The 26,914-nt window shown below is 36.2% G+C and overlaps 2 protein-coding genes and 1 long non-coding RNA gene across 3 annotated transcripts; 1 reads left to right on the top strand and 2 right to left on the bottom strand.

Moving 5' to 3' along the window:
• Nucleotides 1–410: 410 nt before the first annotated feature.
• Nucleotides 411–5,961, bottom strand: LOC125839604 (DNA-directed RNA polymerase V subunit 7-like). The gene is made up of 2 exons (XM_049518595.1): nucleotides 5,814–5,961; nucleotides 411–1,217 (listed from the first exon to the last, which is right to left on the bottom strand). The coding sequence occupies exon 2, from the start codon at nucleotides 1,208–1,210 to the stop codon at nucleotides 650–652; it is 561 nt and encodes a 186-aa protein (XP_049374552.1). The 5' UTR covers nucleotides 1,211–1,217; nucleotides 5,814–5,961; the 3' UTR covers nucleotides 411–649.
• A 783-nt stretch (nucleotides 5,962–6,744) lies between these two features.
• On the top strand, nucleotides 6,745–12,962 carry LOC125839595 (CRM-domain containing factor CFM3A, chloroplastic/mitochondrial-like). The gene is made up of 9 exons (XM_049518588.1): nucleotides 6,745–7,740; nucleotides 8,814–9,291; nucleotides 9,370–9,500; nucleotides 10,198–10,548; nucleotides 10,749–10,905; nucleotides 10,980–11,272; nucleotides 11,465–11,524; nucleotides 11,661–11,750; nucleotides 12,732–12,962. The coding sequence occupies exons 1-9, from the start codon at nucleotides 6,793–6,795 to the stop codon at nucleotides 12,873–12,875; spliced, it is 2,652 nt and encodes an 883-aa protein (XP_049374545.1). The 5' UTR covers nucleotides 6,745–6,792; the 3' UTR covers nucleotides 12,876–12,962.
• A 985-nt stretch (nucleotides 12,963–13,947) lies between these two features.
• Nucleotides 13,948–14,306, bottom strand: LOC125839620 (uncharacterized). Its single transcript, XR_007443691.1, has 2 exons — nucleotides 14,180–14,306; nucleotides 13,948–14,075 (listed from the first exon to the last, which is right to left on the bottom strand). It is a non-coding gene; the product is annotated as an uncharacterized LOC125839620 (long non-coding RNA).
• Nucleotides 14,307–26,914: the final 12,608 nt, after the last annotated feature.

Raw genomic sequence — 26,914 nt, 5'->3', positions numbered from 1 at the left:
TATTCATTTACATCGTGAGTTTCTTCATTATTTTAGCAAAAACTATTATTTAAAAAACAGTTATATATAATCCAGACAAATACTATCGAAGGTAAGGGTGGGGTGAAGATGAGGTGAGTTGAAGGGTAGAGAAGACACAATCAATAGGGAGCATCACTTGTACAACTTATTTTCCCTGTTTCCATAGGGAAAGTCATTTTTTCTCATTTTTAACCAACTTGTCTTGGTTTCGAGCATTGAGTAAGGAAAAGTCATTGGTAGAGAGTGATTCCCCTGCATGAGCCCTACGCAAGCTGAACTTGGATTAATCAGACTTCAATGCAGGTACCGAACACCGAGGAGGGCAACTTCTGATAAAAACACTTGTAAAGAAAATAAAAAACTGTTCCAAAGATCAGAATTTTCACTATTCAGCTCCAACACAAATTGTAACATTCTAAATATGTATCTCAGCCATTTTCATTTCTCCAAATACATTCTTAGCAAAAGCTGTAACACAACATTTTTTACAGTTATAATATCACTGATAACTCATTCACTTCCTATAAGTAATCCAACATATACAAAGTTTCTTCTGTTTCCTATTTTTGATTTGGTAAAGAGAAACTATGCTAACAATGCATTTTCTTTTCCTTTCCTACTAAGAATTTTACAGCTCTAGTCCATCAAATCCATTCAGTGAAACTGGCCCAAGGCAATCATCATCGATGCTTGCAAGAACATCGAATTTCCTAACAAGGGTTCTACTCCATCTCATAGCATAAACCACAAATCGGACAGCCACTTCGTTCTCAATCCTTGACTGATCATTGCATATGAAGAAAGGGTTTTCACCTGAAACATAGTTGTAATTTGGCATCTTCCGAACACTGAGATAAATAGAGTTCATAGGTCCACATTTCAGAAAGACTCCATGCCTGCAAACCTCGATGACAATACCAACCAAGACTTCCCCGGTTTTAGGTAAGAAGGTACGACTGTGGAAGGTTACAGGGAACATGATGTACTTTGATGAGTCTAACAACTTTCCACTGCCTACGCTCTTCACTTTTGTTACTTTGAGAAAGTATCCACAATCTTCTGTAGCCCTCAGAAATGTGAGCTGGCTAAAAAGACGTCTGATGACAATACTTCCAGGGAGTTCCCCGCTTTTTTTTATATCTTCCATAGGAACTACCACATATAAGCGAACTTCAAAGTCACACAGCATTGAGTCCCTACATTCAAACAAGAAATAAGATAATTAGAACAGAGACAACGCTACAATAAATCAACCACATCCTCATGTTTTCCCTTCTTATTCTGCTATAAACATTTTTGTGCTCCGATCCCCAGGGGCGCACCAAACAGAATCATATCTAAAATGATGAGAATGGATGGAGGCATGGGCAAGAGATTATGTCTAAAACAAATTGAGTCGCAGCCTCTCCCAGATATAAGAAAAATTTATCCATATTCGTTAGCTCGAATCAATAAAAGCACCCCACATGGCTATGAAAACGGGAAAGGGTTAAAGAAAGACAAAATGCAGATCAATAGCTAATAGCACAGAAGGGAAATCCAAGACCAACAGATAGAGTCGTCTCGTGCATAACCCAATGGCTTAATCATGTAGTTTGATCCAACAATTACCGAAGGTAACACCCTAGTTAACTATTACTATGAGCATAACTATTATTAAAACAACTTTACTGGTGATAATACGACGAACATAACTATATATTATTCAAGGTGATACATCAACAAAACAACTATAAATGAAACAAGCCATTTGATATGTTAATTTGGCATGTGGAGCAAGGAGCAGCCTTAAGACCATCCCCCTTTGACAATGAGATTGGCACCTACCCCCGGGTAGGGAGTGGGTGGAACCTAATGAAGAAATACATTTAGAGGGTTGTTTGGTTTGTGCTGAGGAGATTTAATCTCCACATAAAATTCAGCATTAATTTTACCATGTTTGGTTGGGTTTGATAAACTTTAATCTTCACCAAAAAATCAGCACTGAAGAGAAGTCTTGGAGCAACGGTAAAGTTGTCTATGTGTGGCCTATAGGTCATGGGTTGGAGTTGTAGAAGCAGTCACTAATGCTTGCATTGGGTAGGTTGTCTACGTCACACCCCTTGGAGTGCATCCCTTCCCTTGACCATACCCGAGATGCTTTGTGCATCGGGCTGCCCTTTTTACACATAAATCAGCATTAAGCTATATAATGTTTAGTTGTTATTTTTTGTTTTCCTCGTAAACAATACCTGCATAAGTTACGCATGAATCTATATATCATTTTATGCCGTGTAGAATATTGCATGATTGAGACACCATTCATCCAACCAGCATGTTCAGAAGAGTCTTCAAATGGAAGCTTTACTTGAAACATTATTTATTTCCATGATTGATTTCATTAGTTCATTACACTTTCCGTAAAGTTCTTACTCCTTTTTGGATGTCATCTGTAGCAGCGTTCTCTTTATGCTGCTTCTAACACCAATAATTCTTAGTTTACCAATAAAAAGGAAGTCTTGAAGACACTGGGACTCTGCTCAATAGAAACTGGGAATGTAAAATACAACATGGTTAGATGCAAGCAAACAGAGCAGCAGACGGCCGGGCAAACATAGCTCACGAGAGTCGAGCAGAAAATTCTGCTTAATCTCAACTGCTGAGAGATCTTTTGGAGCTTCTAAAATAAAAGTTCCTCAGTGTAACTATTACCAGATTATATGTCTTTTGGACCTCGCAGCTTAACTAGGAAAATGCTACCACCATTTTCATGCCTCAGCTTCACCATTCACCAACATATAAAGTGGCCATCAATGGTCTTTGTGACCTCTCCCTTCTCAATTCTTTATTTATTTTTTGATAAGTAATTAAGGTTGTTATAAATCTGCGCTCTAAGCCAGTGAAATAGGCATGATTACAGGTTGTGTAACCCCTCTATTGTGTTTAACATTCCATCTACATCATGTACAATAACCAGATTGCACCAAAAAACTACAAAAAAACAAACAAACAAACAAACAAAAAGACATCTATGGCTGTGAATGTTACTCTTTTTGCCTTAAAAAATTATATTCTTTCTTTCGAGTCAGATAGTCCACCAAATGACCTGAGGTATGAGTGTTCCAAGTTTTTAGAGATTTCTTATCAATCCCCTCTCTGTTCCAGCCTAGCAAGACTCAATCATGGAATTAGGCATGGTTCAACTCATGCCTAGAATTACAAAAATCATGTTCCACAGCTGACTAGTGGCCCTACAATGCAGGAAGAGGTGGAAAACTTATTCCAAATGCTCTTCACACAGTGGACATCTTTTGTAGGTTCTATTGTGTGAGACAAGCCTCCTTAGCAACAATCCAAGAGAAACAAGAGACCTTCAAAGGTGCCTTATTTCTCCAAATCTTATCCCAAGGCCATAAAACCCTATAAATGCTAGAGCCTAGCATGTGGTAACAATTTCTGACAGGCCCTGATGATGGCTTTTCCAACTGATGGAGTCTGTTTTGTTGTGATCCAATGTTATCTTGCTTTACCTCTGGAGCAATAGGTATAGTCTTTCCACTTCCCAGTCATTAATATTCCTTCTAAGAAACAGATGTCATCCTTTTGTTGACCAGAATACTGCAATTTCTCCCTTTGTTGAGAAAATAACTTGAAGATATCCATGAAGTGGTCTTGCAGAGAGGTGTGACCCAACCATGTGTCTTCCCAAAATCTGATTCTTCTCCCATTACTGAGAATAAAGCCCATATTTGACTTGAATTTGTTCCAATAGCCTAGGATATGCTTCCACAGTCCAGTACCATGAGGTACTGTAGAGATTTTGGTAATCCAGGGAACCTCAAGTGTGAATTTTTCCACTAAAACCCTCCTAAAAAGTGCATCAACCTCCTTTTAGAATCTCAAACGCCATTTCATCAACATGCTAACATTATAATACCAAGACCACCTTTCCTTTTGCCTCGGCCCTCGGGTGACTGCTTTCCAATTCATAAGACAGAAAGGATTAGATTGCTTATTTCCTTGCCAAAGGAAGTTTCATCTCAATCCGTCCAATCTTTCCATAACCGAGGAGAGAGCCGTTAAAAAGAGACATGGTGTAAATAGGAAGTGCACTGAGCACACTTTTGATCAAAGTGATTCTCCCCCTAATGAAATATATCGTCTCTTCCGGTTTGCCAACTTCTTTTCCATCTTCTCAGTTACCTCATTCCATATTCACTGATTTATATTTGTTTCCCAGAGTAAGCTCAAACTATTAGTAGGAAGCGTTCCAATGTTGCACTGCAAAATATTGGCAAGCTAACTTATATTAGGCATATCATTAACCAGAAAGAGAGAATTTTTGGTGAAGGTGATGTGTAACCCCGAGACAACTTCAACACATGTTAAGATCATCCTCAGAAATCAAAACTTGATGTTCCTCAGCATCACACATGCTCATAGAGTCATCTGCATATGAAATGAGTGACTTTGAGATTGTGGATGCCTCTGCGGTCCGCATGAAAACCTGAGACCCAATTTGTTTGTGCAGCACTATATATCTTCTTGTTGAGTCCCTCCATTGAAGAGAAAAGGAGAAAGGGAATCTCCTTGTTTAAGTTCTCTTAGTGAAGAAAAGAAACCCTGGGGGCTACCATTGATGAGAACTGAGAATTTTACTGAAGAGACGCAAAATTTGATCCAATTAATCCATTTGAGACTGAAGCCCATCTGCCTCAATCCCCAATTGACATGATCAAACGCTATTTCGATGTCTAGCTTGCAAAGGATTCCAGACTTTCCTAACTTCATTCTTGAATCCAAACATTCATTAGCAATCAATGCCAAATTTGTGATGTTTTTGTTGCTAAAGAAAACCATTTCAGAAGCACTGACTAGATTGGAAGCACTTTTTTAAGTCTATCTGCCAAATCTTTGGAGAGAATCTTATAGAAACTACCTATCAAACTGTGTCTATAATCTTTAAGCTCCTTTGCACTAATCATCTTGGGTTTAAGAGCAATATAAGAAACATTTAAACTTCACTCAAAAAATTTGAGATTGTGAAAGTGATCAAGAGTATTCAGCAGATCCACTTTAATTACTCCGAAACACTTTTTGTAGAAACCCATGGAGAACCCATCCGGATCCGGAGCTATGATAATAGGAACACCCCTCTATCCTTTTCTACCTAAATATCATACTTGGTTCTCCTAGAAGAACCAAACTCATGATGTATGTCTTAACTGAAGCAGATCTACAGAGCTTTTATCCATACCCTATATATAGGAAATTCACTTAATTTTCTTTTTAAACTTAGGCGTCCAGGACAATTTGCACATACCTCGACTAATTCAACAGGACACCTGTCACCTCCCAACCACCAATAGATACCAGGTAACTCTGTTCACCAAGGTTAGCACATGTGGAAAGAAATCACCTAATGTTCTCATCTCCACTTTGATTCACCTATAAATAGACTTAATATCTACAAATATTTGACTATGAACCCATAAAATTCAAATCCTGGATCTAGTGTCTACCACACATCCTGAGTTATACAGCATTTCTCATTTAATCAAATCCGAGGATGCATACATCGATACAAAAATTCACATTACAAAAAGAGCATAACACCTACATTAATCCAAGTAACTCAAGACTCAACCTTTAAACCTTTCAAAGGGAAGCAGCAAAACACAAAATTCCAAAAACACATCGTTTCAGATGGAATAACAAAACAGAAACCCATCATTCAAAAACCACAAATAATCAACACAAAACTAAAGAAATACAATTTCATTGATAACCAAAGATTAGTATGAAATTCTTACCAGGAAAGATGAAAACTTTGCACTAGCTTTTTTGGGGAGGGATTAATGAAAACTATACAAAGAATGAAATGGGTTTTTATAGAGATGAAGATTGAGGACTATGGTAGCACTTTCTTGACATCTGGGTTTGAAATTATGAAGATCCAATTACTGGGTACACTGTCCCATTTCTGCCATTGTTAAACTGTAACCTCTTTCTAAATTTTCAAATAGGAAACTTCATTTTTTAGGATAAATTGCATCAAACACCCCTATAATATTAACTTGGTTACAGATACATCCACTTTATATATTAATTAAAATTAAATGCTTATATCTTTTTATTAAGTGTTAATTACTTAATTATTGATTGATTTCTTTGAATGTAAATCAAATTCAATGAATTATTAAGTGACTCAATTATCCCTGTGTTACATTAACTTTTTATGTATCTATTTATAATATATAATATATTTTAACTATGTATAAAGATAATACTATAATTTTTCATCATACTTATTCGAACACATCACATAAGTAACATTTTAATGAGAATCGGATGAACCCCTCGCCGTTACCCGACTCTGCCCTAACCTCATTACCACCCGCACACTCCACCCCTCATCTCTTCTAGTATTTATCTTATCTAAATCATATATGAATATATTTAGATAATGTTTTTTTATTTATGTCCTAAATATTGAATAAAATTTTTAAAAAAATCACTTGTTTTTAGTGGAAATATTTTTTCATGAAAATATTTTCCTGCCTACAAAACACACCCAATAAGTATAAAAATCTTGTTTATCACAATCCAGTCACTGAGATGATATTTTGAAGGAGAGAACAAACCCCACCCAAAACCCTCACTCTTTTGCTATATTCACTTCTATTCTATTTTCTCTGTTTTTCAGTTCTTTTCCTTCCATTCTGTTCCTTTTCTACTTATACATATGCATTTTGGTGTATCTATATATGTGTATATGCATATAATTTGACCATGGCTCTAGTTCCCAGCCACCAGTTCTATCCCAGAACCACAAGGCTATCATTCCTCAGGTATAGTTCATCCAAACCTTTCAAGAAACCAAATTTTCATGCCCCACATGATATTGTCAATCAAGATTGTATTTTTAAGCAAAACCCACCAAAAAGATCAAATTTTATGATTACCCCGCATGATGTTGTCAATCAAGATTGTATTTTTAGGAGAACCCCATCAAAAAGATCAAATTTTGTGGTGAAAAACAGCAGCAGAAGATGGAATTTGGATACAATATCACCCAATTTAAAGTCTAGAGATAGTGGTACTAGTGTATTTAGTAGTTCTTGGTTAGGTAAATGGAATGGAACCCGTAATGATATTAAGCTGAAAAAGGCCCAAATTGTGTTGAATTATAGGAATAGTAATGGGGATACATCTGGTTCTGACTGTGAAGAAAGTATTAGTGGTAGTACAATGGATAGAATTGTTGAGAAATTGAAGAAATTTGGGTATGCTGATGAGGCTACAGAGAAGGAGAAGAAGGAAAAGAGAGTTGTTGAGAAAGGGTCTATTGAGGATATATTTTTTGTTGAAGAAGGAATATTGCCAAATGTAAGAGGTGGGTTTTCTGAAGAATCTCCATTTGGGGATGAGAATGTAATTGCCAAAGATGGTGTAGTTAGATTTCCATGGGAAAAGCCATTGGTGAAGAAAGAGGAGAGTAATTCAATGGCTAGTAGGAGTAGGACTCATTTGGCTGAGCTGACACTTCCTGCTTCTGAGCTCAGAAGGTTGACGAATTTGGCTCTTAGGATAAAGAACAAGTCGAGAATTACTGGTGCTGGTGTTACACAACAAGTTGTAGAAACCATTCGTGAGAAGTGGAAAACATCTGAGGTTGTCAGGTTGAAAGTTGAAGGTGCTCCTGCACTAAATATGAAGAGAATGCATGAGATTCTAGAGGTAAGCCAAAGAGTTTTATTTTTAACTGTTCTTGTATGCCTCTGCTTGTTGGTGTTATTTGCTTCAGTTTGTCTTTGATGTTTTGCTAATCTGTTCCTTTTGGAGCATTTAAGAGCTCGGATTGAATCAGTATCCGAACTCTCTTATTGAGAATGTGAACATAATTTTCCTCTCCTAAATGAAGCGTAAACCATGTATGTAAGTGGAGCACAAAATTCTACCCCTTTCTCCTGGTAATGGGAATAGAGAAAAATTATCCATGTCTGCATCAGTCTTGAAGCCCTGAAGCAAGGCTCTAAACGCGTTGAACGCTTCGCCACGCTTAATGCGCGCCTTCAGTGTCATCATTAAGGTTGTACGACATGCTTCCTTGCCAGTGAGTCTCTTCTGAAGAGGCGACACAAAAAATTTTACGCTTCACTTTATCGTATTTTTTTGTTCATATATTTGTCATTCATGCTTATAATTATTAGCCCTGGACTGGACATATATATTTGTATTTTTCCTCCATTTTCGCGCTTTTTAATTAAAACCCACAATTTATTTGAACCTAATGCCCCCCACAGACCTTAGAGCTTTTTTGTGGCTTTTGCTTTTGATAACAATGTCTGCATCACAACTGAGCAAATTTAGGATGTGTTTTGGTTTCAGTTAAGGGGAAAAGGAAGTATTTCAAGTGCATTTTTTTTTTGAAATTGGTATTTCAAGTGTATTTTTAGTTTTTGCTACGGTTCAAAGGCAATACCATAGTAAGCATACTAAATAGTGGTGTTTAGTTGTTTGATTTATCTTGTATCAACTTTTCTTACTCAAGAGTCTTTTATCTTGTATTGAGTTTCCTCGGGGAAACATGTGTAGAAGCATTCTTGTTAGAGCTTTTATGGATGGCTATCTCTTTAATTTTGCAGCATCTTTGAGATAAAACCGCTTGAGTGTATATTGACAATATTAGCTGTCTCTTAATGAGCAAAGAGTTTAGTTTTTGAAGCATTATGATCTCATATAATTCACAATGACATTTTGTCTTTGTTTAGCTTTTAGCCTTCACTGATTCATTTTTTCCGACTATTCAGAGGAAAACTGGTGGACTGGTGATTTGGAGATCTGGCACTTCTGTGGCTCTTTACAGAGGTGTCAGTTACGAGACTCCATCTGAGCAAATGAAGAAGAGGATAATGAGAAGAGATGAGATTCCTCATAAGAACTCTCCAATAGTTGATGGCGAAAGTAATCAGAATCCTCGCAATGATGTGGATTCCCTCCGAGAAGACTCTGTAGATACTTCTGAAGAGAACAAAAATATTGATAGACAATCAGAAGTGAACTATGAAGATGAAGTAGACAAACTATTAGATGGCTTGGGGCCTAGGTATACAGATTGGCCAGGATCTGGTCCACTTCCTGTAGATGCAGATTTACTTCCAGGTATAGTCCCTGGATATCAACCTCCTTTCAGAATTCTTCCATATGGGGTGAGATCTACTCTTGCGGCAAGAGAAGCAACTGCTTTAAGAAGGCTTGCCAGAGTTCTACCTCCACATTTTGCTTTAGGTATGCATCGCTGGACTTATCTAAGTATTTTGGATTTCTCAAAATATACTCTAAATATTATGTAGTTCAAGTATTCAGGTAGAAGCAGGCAGCATCAAGGTTTGGCCTCAGTCATGGTTAAGATGTGGCAACGAAGTTCAATTGCAAAGATTGCTATAAAACGTGGAGTTCAGCTTACAACAAGTGAGAGAATGGCTGAGGATATTAAGGTACTAAAAGAGTGCTTTGGTGTAGTTCTGTACATTATTCACAAAAAAGTGGTGTCGTTTCCATGCCTTCTAGTTGGTATTCTACTGTGATATACCAGTTATTTACTTTCAAGTCACACTTTGTTTGGTTCAATAGGCCTTACGGACAGTTGCTGATTTAAAACAGACAAGACAGAATTTCATTCCAAAAGAAAAGGCAACGAAAAGCTTACTTAAATACACATAGAATGAATGAATTATGCAATTTACCAAATTCTCAATGTTTCAAAAGTACATATTGCAATGATATTGTCTCATAAAAGGATATTGTTACGGTATTGTATGTTTGTCCAACCAAAACCCAAAGCAAGTCTTCCAAATGACATTTCTGCTCTCTGGAAGACTTGTGTGCTGACTAGGATTTAGTTCTTTGTCGCCTCTATACTGGATCATAGTTGCTAGAAGACAAAAGAACCACAAGGTTGAATAAAAATTCATATTACACTTGAAAAGGTCTTCACAAGTTCCATTTCTAACATTGAAACCATTCTCACTGTTATCAAAATGTTTTTTCATACTGAGTTTGACGCTTTCCCGAGATCTAATTAAGAGTCGGATATTTTCTGTCACAGGCCAATATTTTTTTGTATTAACTGAATGTCGATAGCATAGTAATATAGCTTAACAATATCTACATATTATTTGGCTTTGTGTTCAGAAATTAACAGGGGGTATGCTACTATCTAGAAACAAGGACTTCTTGGTATTCTACAGAGGGAAAGATTTTTTGTCACCAGAGGTTGCAGAAGCCTTGTTAGAGAAGGAGAGATTGGCAAAGACCTTGCAAGATGAAGAAGAGAAAGCTAGGCTACGAGCATCACTCTTACTCACAGCAGGTGTTACAACAATTAATTCTTCAAGGACTGCTGGCACACTAGGAGAAACTTTGGATGCTGATGCTAGATGGGGGAAAAGGCTGGATGATAAGGACAAGGAGAATGTGATGCGAGAAGCTGAACTATTAAGGCATGGTGACCTGGTCAGGAAGCTTGAAAAGAAACTAGCATTTGTAAGTTCTGCAAAAGCCAGGTTACTTTTATTAAAAGCCTATTTGTTACTGGTTTTCTGTTTTCTGGCAGCTTTGTCATGATTTTAGTTCTTTCAATTGTCTATTGTAAAATTGTGAGATAGCTCATTTCAAATCAGTGTGTAATATCTTGGAGATTCAAGAGTCCAGTGAGAGACATTAAAGCAAAATGTACTTTTCAGGCTGAAAGAAAGTTAATGAAAGCTGAGCGTGTCTTGTCAAAGGTGGAGGAAACTTTAAATCCTTTGGATAGGCGTGCAGAACCTGATAGCTTAACAGATGAGGAGAGATTTATGTTTCGGAAGCTTGGGCTAAGGATGAAAGCTTTCTTACTTTTAGGTAACTTTCTTTCTCAAACTCGATTTTTGTGCTGAACAACCAGAAAATGACATGAAATGCTCTTCTCTTTTCAGGTAGACGTGGAATTTTCGATGGTACGGTGGAGAATATGCACTTGCATTGGAAGTACCGTGAATTGGTTAAAATCATGGTGAAGGCCAAGAATTTCGAACAAGTATCAAAAATTGCACTAGCCCTTGAAGCAGAGAGTGGAGGCGTCTTGGTTTCAGTGGACAAAGTGTCCAAAGGATATGCTATAATTGTGTTCCGTGGTAAGGACTACAGTCGACCACTTACTCTTAGGCCCAAAAATCTTTTAACCAAAAGAAAGGCACTGGCACGTTCAATAGAGCTTCAGAGACGTGAGGTACCTTCTTTGACCTAATTCCTTTAGTCTTTGAATATTTTTTCTCTTTTATGTGCTATGTACAAGCAGTTTTTAGCCCATTCGGTTTGTGTTGCTTGAATCTGCCTCTGTAAGAGTTGTCATGTACATATGTAATAAGTTTTAATTTTTTAAGAGATTTGTGCTAATGACAAGGCTTTGCTGCTGTAACAGGCTCTTCTGGAACATATTTCAGCAGTTCAAACAAGAGTTGGACAGCTTACAGCAGAAATTGTATAATCTCTTTGCTACTCTGCATCTCGTATCTAGTATTTTTTGGTTAACTTAAGTAGATCCTTATGTTAGTTGTTCACGCTTTGGCTCATTTGGATTTTATTGAACCTTTTCTGCCATATGCTTTTGATGGTAGGAACAACTGGCTAGTCTGAAAGACTCTACGGATGATGAACTATATGATAAACTAAATTCTTCTTATTCTTCTGAAGACGAGGATAGTGAGGTTAGTATCTCCATCTGGCATTTTAGCAGCACTTGATTATTCAGTTTCTTTTTTCTTTAGATTGCATATGGAATGTCATTTCTGTTTCTCCTCCTCAAGGAGCAGTTCTAATGACTGAAACTGACTAAACCGAGATTTTTCCTGTTAAAGCGTTATTCTGGCTCAGGCCAAAACATGTTAAATTAGTGTCACCTTGGCTTAATCAAGCATTAACGGATGTTTGGCATATGTTCTTTATCCTCCCACTCAATTCAGGTGCATGTATATGTATAGATGAATTCCGAAATGTTTGTAAAATGGATAAACGTAATTGGTGAAAGCCTCTTTCCAAAATCAAAGAGAAAAAGATGTAACAAAAAATTAGATGTAGAAATTGTGCAAAAGAAAAACATGAAATTAGGAGGTGCATTTTATCTACTTTGAGCTTTACTCTGTTATATAGGCACATGTATCTTCTAAAGTGTAGATTATAACAATTCACGTTGTAACTCACTCAAAACTTGAAATTTTAGTCTGCAAATTAGTGATGTGATGAGTTGCAGTTGAAGACACTGTCATCATGTGCAGAGTTACCGGTACTTGTGTTGGTGGGAGGTAGCAGGTACCTGGTGGAATTAAATGTGGTGAACGAAAGTTGTCACGGACACCACCATCGTTTTTTTTAAAAAAAAGAGCATGTTCTGTATCAGGATAAACTTCTACAAAGGATACCTTTTTCAAGGAATACATGCGGAATTTCTTGTCTATTGACGATTTGAACTGCATAGAAACACAATGCACAAACATCACGAAAATCTCCTTGATAACCTTGTTTAATTGCATCATCCTATAAAGTATGGTAAAGGATAAGGAGTTGAAAGGAGGTCATTCCGGACAGTTCAACCTCCCTCTTCACAATGTGCATAATATAGGCGCGCACCCTTTCTATATTTTAACTCTTTCATTATTATTGTCAAATCACCTAACTCGGTTCATTAACAGGAGGAAGGAGATGATGCATACATAGAGGTTTTTGACAATGATAACGATGTTGTCAATCGTAGTGATGATTCAGACGATATTTCACATCCAGAAAGAGAGTTCCAGTATGTTCATCAAAATGAATCAGAAAGAGAGCTTGTTTGAGTAAAACACTGTTCTTGACACTCTCCAAGGCATGTCGTGGCTTGTTTGTACAATCGAGGAAGTTGAAGCTAGGATGCAGCAGAACAACAAAAAAACTGAACTTAAGAATTTGATTATTGAGCAGGTTCCATGTAATGCCTCTGGGCTCTGGTCTTGCTGATCGTCGATAATTTACATGATATGCTGTAATTTTAAGGCTTTTAGCTCCAAAAGAAAAGGAAATCCTGGTGGGGAAGGTGGTGGGGGGGGGTACAGCTTCATTGAGCTCCTCTGTACATATTTGTCAAGGAAATACAACATTGTATACAATTTCCCATCTGTCTTTTTGACAACAGTTAATTATGCTAGTATTAGTTTTTTACTTGCTGCTAATGCAATTAGATTTGAAAAATAAAAAGACTTTTCTTCCTTATTTCTGAAAATACCAACACCTCTTGAAGGGTTAAAATTTTTTGCCTAAAAAGTTGTGAAGGTGTGTAAGCAAAACTCAAGAAATAATATAAACAACTACTAGATTCAAAATTGTTTCATTTGAATAGTCTTCCAACTATTGAATGCTTGTATCTGAGCAAGGTTTAATTTCCTCAAGTATTGAAGCATCCGAAAAATGAGCAGGGATATCAATATCTGAGCAAGGTTTAATTTCTTCAAGGTTGAGCCATATATTTATTTAGTGGTTAAACAAAGACTACTCGATGTTTACATTAAATTATATCATGTCATGCATTTTAGGGATCTCTAACTTTTGTCATCTGTGTAATCTAAATCAGCTCACCCAAAATTTTGAATTGTATTTACACGATATATTCCAAGCAAGCAATTACACAAAGCCAACTATAACATAACATAGTAGGGGACGAACCCCCATAGTGTTTGTACAATCAGATCAGAAACGAAATCAGTAGGAGTAAGAGCAATACTGATAGAAGGCATATTTACAGTAGCAAAAGGAGTAGTAGTTATGCCGACTATTACACAAGTTAGATCCTAGGCAATTGTTAATTTTACGTAGGTAAGGAGTTCCTGCGATATCTGCCTGCAGTATATCCATCACAAAATCAAGAGGCTGGTCAAGAAGATGTAGTGAACATCCCTGTGTTTGTACTGGTAATGCCTGCTAATTTGTCTGCCAAATAGTTCTGCTCCCTACATATATATATATGGTGAACTACTGGAGTATTCAGCAAAGCTATCAAACACCTGCAGTCATGATAAGGAAGGTGTGAGTATAGATGATTAGTAGGTTGTGAATCAATCTCAATTTGTAATGGTAAAGGGGAAATATTTATGGGCAAGAAGGAAACCTTGCAGTAGAGCTCGTAGCTCGACAATGGGGGCACAACTCAGACAATGTTGGACCCTGTGGAAAGCCAACAAAGTAGTTCTGATAGTAATTGATCGGCACTGATGCACCCATTTGGGGGATATTCATTGAAGGGCCAATTTGTGGTGTTACCGGAGGAAATACTGGAGAAGACAATGGAGAAGCTATGAATGTTGGATCTTGAACATTAAGTGCGATCTGAAAAACCCTCGGCTCAAGCAAATCAAAGCAATAACAAACGGGCAGTGGAGAGAAACATGAAAACTAATAGCAAACTAGTGCAGAGCATATATATACAAGGAACCGTAACATAACAACAAAGTGCGATCACCTAAAAATAGATGATATCAAATACCAAAATACACCAACTACATGAAAAAGCTAATACTACGACCGACACGGTGCTCTATTCTACCATCAAGCCAAATACAATTGCAAAACCATTAGAGGGAACATTTGCGAAAGAAAAGGAGGAACCCACGAGGAGGGGTACTCAAATGAGCCGCCAGATGAAACAATTGTTTGGGGCCCTTTAGTAGGAGGGGATGAACAAATTGTCGATGGGGTAATCGTTCCCTACAAATAGGAGTTAATCCTAGGCAAAGATACACTCAACAACATAATCATTTGATCCCCATCAAACGCACACATTTCTCTTCCTCTTTAGCCATGACTAGAAACAAGGTGAATCTTGCTTTCTTTCTATTATTTATGTGATTAAACAAATTAGATCATTGAGATCGTAAGGGTGATCTCAAAGGATGGAAGCAAACTTTACTATCTTTCTATTCATGATTAAAGAGGAGGAGAAATGTGTTTGTTTGGAGGGGATCAAATTGCTATGTGACTGTTGTTGTGTGTTTCTTTGCCTGGGATAGGCTCCTATTTATATGAAAAATTTAGATTTTGTAAATTATTGAATAGTTTGAATTAGAGAATACTAAATTGTCGGTAGTAACTACTTTAGCATATAACTAAATGGGGGTGTATTAGATACCAAGTTGGATATTATCATCTTGAAATATATGCAGTTTATGGTTCTGGTCTTTGTCTGACCAGATTTTTTGAGTCAAACTTTTCATATTAGGAAAATAATTTAGAGGTTTGATCTGAGTAAGTAGTATCTACAAGAGATGGTCATCTAGTAATAATAAATGTGTTTACTTACTAATTTTAGTCATCAAGAAAGAATAATTTTTTATCTTTTAATTTATGTGTGTATGAAATTAAATATTAAAACAAACATATTAAATAATAACTATTTTGAAATATTAATTTTTTGATAATATTTGAATGAGCGTAAAAAGAAATCAATATAATGGTTAATCATTTTTTAAAAAATACAAAGAGTTACTGAATTGTGAATGGTGATGTGTGTATGATTATAGTGGTTGCAGCTTTTATAGAAGCACATTATAATTTTCTCGATTTTTGGGTGTTAACATATTCATAAGAAATTTTATGCTATTAAATCTTCCTTAAATTTGTTTTTCTAACTGTCTAATACTCACCAATATGTCACTCGACTCACATTGAAAATAATTCTAAACTAGTTAAGGCAATTCAATATAAGATGATTGCACAAAACACTAATCAAAACAATGTGTTTGCACATAGTGAAGAAGGAAAAACATAAATTTTATTCATTCTAATAGAAGTACTCAAGAAGAAGAGGAATTATAAGTTGCAAATTGTCTTACTAATTATTATTTTTTTGAGAATTTTGTCTTACTAATTTATTTTTATCAAATGAAAATAGACATTTTACTCTAATGAGATATACTCCTTCATGGTAACTAAGTTAAATTTTAATCATCTTGGGATACATATCCTTTCTAGCTACTGTCCATTGGTATAAACCAAAGAGGAAGAAAAACCAACAAATTCATCGAGTTTATATTATAGTTTTATCGCATTAAGTTTAATGGTTGAAACTTGAAAGGTCACAGTTCAAACTTAATTAGTAAAGTTTCTTTCTCCAAATCAGTTCTTAGTGCCAGTCAATCATGTTCTGCTATCAAGAAAAGGAAAGGTCTTGGCTTATAATTTAGGGAAAATGTATAAGTACCCCTCCAACCTATGCCCAAAATCTCTGAGACACACCTAACCTTTAATAAGGTCCTATTACCCCCTGAACTTATTTTATATATAATTTTCTACCCCATTTCGACCTACGTGGCACTATCCTTGAAAAAATCGTCAACACGCGTTGGACCCACAAGATAGCATAATAACAATAGTACCAGTAAGAAAGAGATAGGTCGCTTTGGTGGTAAACAGGTAATTGTTGAGAAAAAATCAAGAGATTACACACAAAAAAAACACTAATAAGAAAAAATGAAATGAATAGGAAGGAATAACATGCAGGAACTAAACTGAACACTAATACCGAAATGTCGAATCATTGCTCAGCACTTCCTCTCGTATTCCTCTAGCTCTGTGGTCAATGGGAGCAGCAAAAGATCAAAACCCACCCCCCACTCGGATCAAACTGAGGATTTCTAGTTCTTATGATTTGAAAAGCATAGTGTGGGGACAGGAGACAGCCATCTCAAGGCCATCACGACCTACCTGAACACCAGCGAAATTTGGAAAAGCAACCCGATGGGGTGTCAGAGGATCCAAAGTACCTGCAGACTCCTCGACAGGGCAGAGCTACCCTTGCCTGATGGGTGTCAAAAGAAATTACATTGTATAGATAAGTTAAATTTTGATTTTATAGTATATATATTAAAGAGACACCCCTTCCCCAGAAAATTACATTGTATAGATAAGTTAAATTTTGATTTTATAGTATATATATTAATGTTGAGATCTTTGGACACAATGTGATTAGTTGGCACAGCAGCTGAGGGGCTGCTACAGAGCGCTTGGGTAGTGCGTTCGAACCCATCACACAACAATTTATACCATTTTTTACTCCATTTATGATCTTTTGACTTTATAGCTGAATTACTCCTTCATTATGTCAAACAAGAACGAGTTAAAGCTCATATACTTCATAATAGCATAATAAACTTTTCGTTCAATTTTTATCAAAAACACAAAAAAATTGCTCCCATACACGATTTTCGAGGTTGGCCAACTTTCAACATAAAGTCGTATTTTATCACACCTTTGGGGGCTTTTCCGGCAACCTTGGCCGGAATCTTATCAATGGGGGAAAACACCATCTTTATAACGCAGGTTTCAAGTCTTATGAAATCACCAGATGTAAAGAAGGAGCAGAAACATGGTACGAGTGGACTGAACGTAGCAGGAAGTTAGTGAGAAGAGGGAAGATTAGCATTAAAGTCCTGAGATGGCTGATTTCAGTATTTATTGAGGCGTCGGAGGTCCAAGGGGACTCTGTCAAAAGATGGAAAGTAAAGAACTTGTACTCGGATCTCTTTTGCACCCTTAAATACAACAAAAAGGGCAAATATATCAGTTTTATTGCTATTCAAGGACAGAACAAAGCAGTCATCATTACACCGGAATCATCTTACAACACGGGTTGGGGAAACATCGCTCATAAAATAGCAAAATTCACCTATGAGCCTACAACAGAGCAAAAAAACACAATTTAACAAAGGGAAGGCACTAGGGGTATCTTATAAGGACGCAGTAAGGAACAATAGGTGGACGACATAATCCACGAAGAAGGCGCACATACTGGTGGAAGGTGACCACCTAAAGGTGGTGAATGTAACACCGACATCGAAGACCGATCTCCTCAAGGGATGCATTGTCGGTAAATTCCAGACCACACTTCGAGAGATTCCAACCCTCAATGATGTAAGAAGGTGGGCATGCAACACTTGGAAGTCAGCCATAGGAGTCAGCGTCTTCTTTATAAACGACGGGCACTTCCTTTTCGAGCTACCCACAAAAGTGGCTGCAGAGCACGTCATGGCAGGAACATGGGTCTGGAAGAAGATGCAACTGAACCTAAAGTGGTGGAGCCCAATCACAGGTTGTTGGCCGGAAGCTGTAGCTAGAGACTGGGTGTGGATAAGAGTGTTGGGTTTACCCCTAAACCTATGGTCCCATAAAGTCTTCAAGCTTATCGGAGACCAGTGTGGGGGTTTCATTAAAGCAGAGGAAGAAACAACCCTCAAAAATCACATGCACTGGGCACGCATCAAGGTGAAGGGTGATGGGAAGATGGTCCCGAAGGAGATTGAAATCACCAGTGAGGGTTTTGTGTATACAATGCCGATCTGGTGTGAAGCGCCGATGACTTTTCGAAAGGAGACGACGAGGAAAAAGGAACAACATTATGGACTGTTAGGCAACAAGGGTTTCTTTCCCCCTTTAGTGTTAAAATGAAGAGTCAGACCACCACGTGGGTACATCAGCAGCTGGCGAAAATTTGAATTGGAGATCACGTGACTCTACACGTGAGGCAAACAGGAAAGGAAAAGGGCCTTTATCAGCTGTAGCAGACCAGCTTGAAAGAAAGGAAAATTTGGGCCCAAAAAGGCAACAACAGAAGAATAATGCAACCTAAAGTCTTGACATAGTTAACATTGAGATACAAGCAAACCTATCTCGTATAACAACAAATAAAGAATTTGAGGAATTGGGAAATCAAGACACGGGAGCTTCAAACAAGTCCAGCGGAGATCAGGAGGGCAGAAAAGCAACGGATAAAGATGCAGCTCAAATAAAAAAGAAGCCTAGTGAGAGTGAAAGGCTTTCCGAGCCTTTTCATGATGAAATAGAAGCAAATTGCAGAATTCTAACGGAACAGGGTAGAGAAGGTATCCTAATTCCTTTTGAATTGGGAGACGAGGGAAACAATCTCGAGTTTGTCGCAGACCTAAGTGATGATGACGATATGTCCGTTATCCAAATAGAGGAAAGTACAGATTAGGAGATACAAACAGTGAGCGACATGCAATTGGAGCAGAAGGTAGAGGGGGAAGGCACAATTGAAGATATCTTACCACTGAACTCTAATGAGCATGGAACTGATACATCAGCAGAGAATGAAATTTCTTCATGGGTCCAGGAAAACATAATCAAACTCAGTAAAGAATTTGGGGTACACTTCATTGGATGTGAAGAGGTGGCTTTGAACCTCTTTATGGCAATCGACAGTAAAAGACAAATTATTAAGAAAGCGGGGGGAGCAATAGTTCCTATTACTCCAATGGGAAAGGTACCAAAGGAACTCAAGAATTTGGAACTCAAGAATTGTACAAGGAGTAGGGGGGATGCTTTATAGATGATCTTAATGAAGGTTAACATAGTCTCATGGAATGTAAGGGGCCTCAATGATCCAAGTAAGAGGCTACAAATCAAAAACTTGATGAATACATGGAGGGCAGATGTGTATTATTTCCAGGAGTCAAAAATCAGTAGAGATATAAGTGGCATTGTAAAAGATTTGTGGGCAAATAGGAAGGTGAAATATGAACAACTAGAGGCACGGGGGACAAGAGGTGGTATCATTATCCTGTGGGATAGTAGTATCTGGGAGGAAGAAGTATGTGAAGTAAGGGCTTACAACATCACTTGTAAGTTCACAGGGAAAGCACAAGAATTGGGATGACATTTTTCATGTGTCTATGCCCCAAATAGTAGAGAAGAAAGAGAAGAAGTATGGGGAGAGCTGGGGGCAGTGAGGGGTCTATTTAATGGACCTTGGGTGGTGGCTGGGGATTTTAATGTAGTGAGATTCCCTTCTGAGAAGAAAAACTGCAACAGATTCAACAAGGAGATGGAAGAATTTTCTGAATTTATAGAGGACATGGAACTGCAAGACTTACCTCTTGTAGGTGGCAAATTCACATGGAGGAAAGGGAATGGATATGATATTGCAGCAAGATTAGATAGATTCCTGATATTTGACGAATGAGAAGTTGCTTTTAGAAAGATCAAACAATCAATCTTACCTAGAGTAACTTCCGACCATAATCCATTGTTGTTGGAATGTGGTAATTGGGAGAGATCAACCTCTAATTTTAAGTTTGAGAATTGGTGGTTGCAAACTAAAGACTTTAAAGAAAAAGTTAAAGAATGGTGGAATTCTACAATTTATGTGGGAAAACCAAATTATATTTTAGCTTGCAAGCTAAAGTTATTGAAAGTCAAGTTGAAAAAATGGAGTAAAACAGCACATGGCAACCTAGGTATGCAAAAACAGAGCATCCTTAACCAGCTGACTGAACTGGACCAGATACAAGATCAGAGAATCCTATCAGATGATGAGTCATATTTAAGAGTAGTATTGACAATGGAGTTTGAAGAAAATGCCAAGAGAGGAAGTGGCTTGGAGACAAAGATCTAGGGCACTGTGGCTCAAAGAAGGGGATAAGAATACAAAGTTCTTCCATAGAACTGCTAATTGTCACAAGAGATATAACAACATTGATAAACTGATCATAAATGGGTCCAGTGTGACTGAACCAGCTGAGATCAGAGATGAAGTTACTACCTTCTACCAAAAACTTTACAATGAGACAGAATTTTGGAGACCTCAGTTCAACCCTAGAGGTCAAGCCAGGATAGATGAAGAAGATAATGCAGCTCTGCAAGCCCAATTAGAAGAGCAGGAGTTAAAAACTGTGTGTTCTCATGTGTAGGGGATAAGGCACCAGGCCTTGATGGTTTCACAATGGCCTTTTTCAAACAGTGCTGGGAAGAGATAAAACAGGAAGTGGTTGCTGCCATCCAGAACTTTCATGACCAGGGCTTTGAAAAAAGTTTCAATGCCACTTTCATAGCCCTGATCCCCAAGAAGTTTGGAGCATCTGAATTGAAAGATTTCAGGCCAATTAGCTTGATTGGGAGTATCTACAAAATCATATCAAAGATTTTAACAGAGAGACTCAAGAAAGTTATGTTAAAACTAGTGGATGAACAACAATTGGCATTCATAAAGGGCAGGCAAATTATGGATGCAATATTGGTGGCTAATGAATGTGTGGACATGAGATACAGATCTAAAGCTCCAGGAATTCTATGCAAGCTAGACATAGAAAAAGCTTATGATCATTTGAATTGAGAACATACGTGGAGAACATTAAGGAGGATGGGGTTTGGCAACACATGGATAAAATGGATGAGGTTCTGCATAATTACAATAAAGTTTTCGGTTCTGATAAATGGCTCTCCAACTGGTTTATTTTCCTCTGAGAGAGGGTTGAGACAAGAAGACCCCCTATCTCCCTTTCTCTTCATTTTGGCCATGGAAGGTTTAAGTGACATGTTGAAGAGTGCTCAGGTGAATAACAGAATCAGGGGTTTCACTGTGAATGAAGGAAACTCTCTAGGAGTGTCTATTTCCCATAAACAATATGCGGATGACACCTTGGTATTTTGTGAAGCAGAGAAGGAACAACTAAAACACCTAAGGGTTATCTTCATCATATTTGAAGCAGTCTCTGGACTTCATATAAATTGGGAAAAGAGTTTTATCTATCCTGTGAATGAAGTTCCAGAAATCAGTACTTTGGCAAACATTTTAGGTGGTAAGATAGGAGAGCTTCCCACCACCTATCTTAGAATGCCATTGGGAGCTAAGAGTAAGTCCATGAACATATGGAACTCTATGGTGGAAAGGTGTGAAAAAAAGCTAGTTAACTGGAGAAGTCAATATTTATCTTTGGGTGGCAGAGTCACACAGATCAATAGTGTTTTTGATGCCATGCCAACTTACATGATGTCCCTTTACCCCATTCATGGGAAGATCATCAAAAAGTTGGATGCTATCGGGAGAAACTTTCTTTGGCAAGGTAATGGTGAAGGGGAGAAGAAACACCATTTGGTTAAGTGGGAGAGTGTCATAACATCCAAAAAAGAGGGAGGTTTAGGAATTAAGAATCTGAAAGCACAAAACAAAAGCCTTATGTTAAAATGGCTATGGAGACTGGCAGCAGATGATCAGGGCCTATGGAAGAAAATCATCATTGCAAGATATGGTAGGGAAGAACCATGGACTACTCAGGCAGTTAAAACTCCTTATGAAAAGGGACTATGGAGGACTATCAGAAATCAGTGGCCAAAAATGTGGGGTAACTCTGTGATCAAAGTGGGTAATGGCAGAAAGACCATGTTCTGGAATGATATATGGGTGGGGCAAACACCTCTGAGGCAACAGTTTCCAGACATTTACAATCTCAATTAACAGAAGCTAGCTACTATCTCAGAGGTCAAAAATGCACAAGGTTGGAATCTGTCCTTCAGAAGACTCCTCAATGATCGGGAAGTGGGGAGAATGATTCAGTTCTATAATACCTTAGAGCAAGCTAAGAGTCTCAATTTTGAGGAAGACAAACTATTATGGAGTTTGGACAAAGATGGCAAGTTCAGGGTGAAAGCAGCCTACAAGATGTTGAATATCTCAACAGAAACCAAGGAATGGTGGCCATGGAAGATGATCTGGAAAGGGAAGATACCTCATAAGGTGGCCTGTTTCACTTGGCTAGTTGCAAGTCAAGCAGTTCTGACCCAGGACAACCTTATGAAAAGGGGCAGGCAGTTATGCTCTAGATGCTTTTTTTGTGAAGCTGAAGTAGAGACAGTAAATCATCTTTTTCAGCATTGTAAAGTGACTGGAAAATTATGGCAATGGTTCATTAATTTGAGGGGTATTGGATGGGCCATGCCAAGGCATACTTCAGAAGTACTAGCATGCTGGAATAGAGATGGAAATCAGTCAGAACACAAGGAGAGATGGAATATTGTCCCTGCTTGCATCTGGTGGACAATCTGGAAGGAGAGAAACCAGAGATGTTTTGAGAACAAGAGCATTCCCTTCCAAAGTATAAAGATGAACTGTTTAGCAACATTTTACTTTTGGTGTATCCATTCTATACCTAAGGATATAGGGGAATTTACCCTATTTTTAGACAGTTTATAAGGGATATAGGAGATAGATTTTGTTTTGGGCTGTCCTTTCATACTTTTGATGTAACTATGTAGGAGCACACTATTGGTGTACTCCTTTTGTTTATAATATCAGGTAACTTTCTCAAGAAAAAAACTTTTCGTTCCATTTTGCATCAATCTAAATTGTTTTTTCCACTGTATCCGTTCAAAGAACTTTCTCAACAATAAATTTCATTAAGAATGAGCCGCGAAATCGGGTGAATGATAAACTTTTGACTAATTATTTGATACCTTATAAAGAAAAAAAAATATAGTATTTATTAATATTTATAATAAAGTCATTGAAAAATATTTCAAAATATGAAACCTCATCAAGTATGGTTGTGATAATGTAATTACATTCTACTTTCACTAGTAAAATTTATTTCGATGGCTTTTTTGTGCGTTTACTTCTTTTATATTCCATACCACAAATGAGCATGCTTAAAATACTAGGCAACTCACATCAGTACTCAGGTAATACTAAACGATTAAAAGCAGAGAATGATTACAAGTTTACAACCAAATACCAGACAAAAGCAGCTAAATTGAAGAAGAAAAAATCAAAATAATTTAATAAAAGATCAACTGAAAGAAATCTGATTATCAAAAAATAAAACCAAAACTCACCGGCAAAGACAGAAGGCACAAAGAAGGTGATCGGAGAAGAAAAAACTCGAACACAAATCACCGGAAGAAACAAATGTGAGATAAAAATCAACAAGATGAGTGAGAATTCGAGCAAATTGGGAAGGGCAAATCACATAAATCCCACTAGTTTAGGTCTTAATTATTAAGATTCCCAATAGTATCAAATATTACTTCCTCTACCATATTTTATGATTAGGATACATGAGTCTGAATCCATGATATACATGTATCTGTCGAATTTTAAAATTGAGATACAAAATTTATTTATTTAAATTAATTGGTTGTAACTTATTTCCTTAATTAGAGGAGTAATTGAGGATTTTCAAAATACATAGATAATTAATTTCATTTTATTATTCTTTGAAATAGTAAATTCATTAATATTATTAATATAAGATAAAAACATGTATATCTTGGTAATGTAATTTGATTATTTTCAAATTATTACTCTTAAAATAATAAATTCATTAATTTGATGTATCTATTATCAATATATGATGTATCCAACAAACTAAACATTTAGATACATGAGTGTCATACAAGTACATTCATATGTATCGTAGAAGTATCTAGCATTAATTTCATGTATTTGTTATACGTATCTAGTATTAATTTTATATATATATATATATTAATTTCATGTATCTTTTATATGTATCTAGTATGAATTTGATGTATCAAGTATCAATTGCATATGTTATATCCAAAAACATGTATCTCGAATACACAGTAAACATATACATCTAATTATGTGTATCTAAATATGGAATATACAAAAAGAAGAAGCATATACATCTAATTATGTGTATCTAAATTTCATACGTTATATCCAAAAACATGTATCTCGAATACATAATAAGCATATACATTTAATTATGTGTATCTAAATATGAATGTAGTTGAAACACATGAATCTATGAACAAATCACGACTATAGAGTATCTGTCGTATCATTAATATCATTGTGTTGTTAAAAATCATGTATCCGAAATTTAATATATAGTGGATACATATACATGTTCAGATACCCCATTACTAAAAATACAACTCGAATCGTAATTAAGATTACTACTTATTGGATACACATATTTCAAAGGCTATATCAAAGTAATATTGGTACTACCACATCCATATCACAGTAACCAAAGAAAGTCTTAGAAGAACACCAGCAAACAAAAACTCTCAACAATATTCCCTTTGATCCTTTTGCACTGTGGCATAACATAATCAAAACTAAGATCCATTTCTTTCGGAGACAAACAATCAAGACCCACTATGAATTGAAAGTTTTCTCTGTAGCAGTTATTGTGATTGAAACTCGTGATAAATGAACAATACAAAATGATATTTTGGTTTAGGAGAATTTGTGGTGATGATATCTTGAGAAGAAGAGAGTAGATTAACTATTGTTTAAATGAAATTGTAAGGTGAAATTCTTGAATCAGAAAGGAGGAGACATAACTGAGTGATAAACATGGGAGGGGAGAGTTAAGAGATAGTGATTGATTTGGAGTGAAAGAGTTATTTAAACAGATAATTAATCAATAATAGTTTTAAGGGATGTGGGTATCTAATAGTATTTTCAAATAATATATTAATATATGGTATAAAATACTAAAAGTGGTAATATATGTAATTGTTTAAAAGTAAAGATAATATTAGTATATATAGTAGTGATGTATGTATAATAAGGTAGTTTATCCAATTGGGAATAGGGCTAAAATAAAGAGTAAAATTGAAATTAGTTTTGAAGTGGCTTTATTGGACTGTATTGGGCCTGTTTATTATTGTGACCCAACAATATATCTAATGAAATCTCAATCAATCAGTCCGGGAAAAGATTGTGTATGTAAATTTTATTACTATTTTGGAGGTAAAAAAGTTATTTTCAAAAAATTCTCGACTCAAATACACTAATTGTTTGGTCGTAGATTTTAAAAGTACTTCTCGGGAATTTTTTAGTTAGAATTTATTGGGTCATAATTTGAATAACTTTTGAAAACTAAATTCCAAAATCTCAAAATATGCTAAAATTTATTTTTGGGTCAAGATTGTAGTTATTGATTTCTTTTATAATTTTAAAATGTACCTCAAACTTTCTTATTTTATAAAAGAATTCATTTATTTATACTCCAACTAAATTTATATTGGGTTATCTGATATGGAAGTGTATGTTTGTTGTGAAAAAATTATTCGCAGAATATAAAAAAAGTATATTAAAAAATAGCTAGTTACTATTGCTATTATTTTTTCACTGTTAAATAGTCGTAACTAATTATAATTTGACGATTTATAATAGCTAATAATATGTTATTAGTGGTTTTTATTAGGATATGTCGATATGGATGATATATTATCTATTTCACTACAAAAATGATCAAATTTATGAAAAAAATTGACAATTTTTGGAATTCGATTTATGTATGATGTAGTCGCGCAAAAGATATCGATGTACTTCAAATTAGACGAGATAGTCAACAAATAAAGGCAATATGATACGTAAAAATTTTATTGATTGAGGAAATGGTTTAACATAATTATTTATAATTTGATAAGAAAAAAAAACATGTAAGGATTTCATAATTTATTTTTAAATATATTACGTATATAATAAAAATAAAATATTGTAGTGGATGGCAAAACAAATAAAGGCAGTATGTTTATTTTGATTGCTTGATGGACAGTGCGTTAGTAGTTAGCCGGTTTTCCAACCGGAGATTAGTGTGGGTGTTATGCACGATGGGTCGCCATTGTGACAACAAGAAATTGTAACACAATAACAAAGTGTGATCACCTCAACACAAATAATATCAAAATACATCGACTATATGAAAATGATATTATGATAACTGACATGGCGCTCTATACTACCACTGAGACAAATACAATTGTAAAACCTTTAGAGAAAAGATTTGAAAAGAAAAAGGAGAAACCCACAAGGAGTCCACAAAAGGAACCATTTGAGGAGGAGTCCTTAAATGAGCCGCCAGATGAAATGACGGTTGATGTATTTTAGTAGGAGCGGATGATAGAACTGTCATAGAGCTATCATTACCTATGAATATGAGTCAATCCTAGGCAAAGAAGCACTCAACAACATAATCATTTGATCCACATCCAAACAAACACGTTGCTTCTTCTTCTTTTTTAGCCTTGACTAGAAAGAAAGTAAAGCTAGCTTTCATTTAAAGTAAAACTGACAAGA

This window comes from Solanum verrucosum, unplaced genomic scaffold, assembly GCF_900185275.1.
Source record: "Solanum verrucosum unplaced genomic scaffold, falcon-dt-bn FXZP01000306.1, whole genome shotgun sequence".
NCBI classification, from domain to species: domain Eukaryota; kingdom Viridiplantae; phylum Streptophyta; class Magnoliopsida; order Solanales; family Solanaceae; genus Solanum; species Solanum verrucosum.
This window is presented reverse-complemented; position numbering and strand designations above follow the sequence as displayed.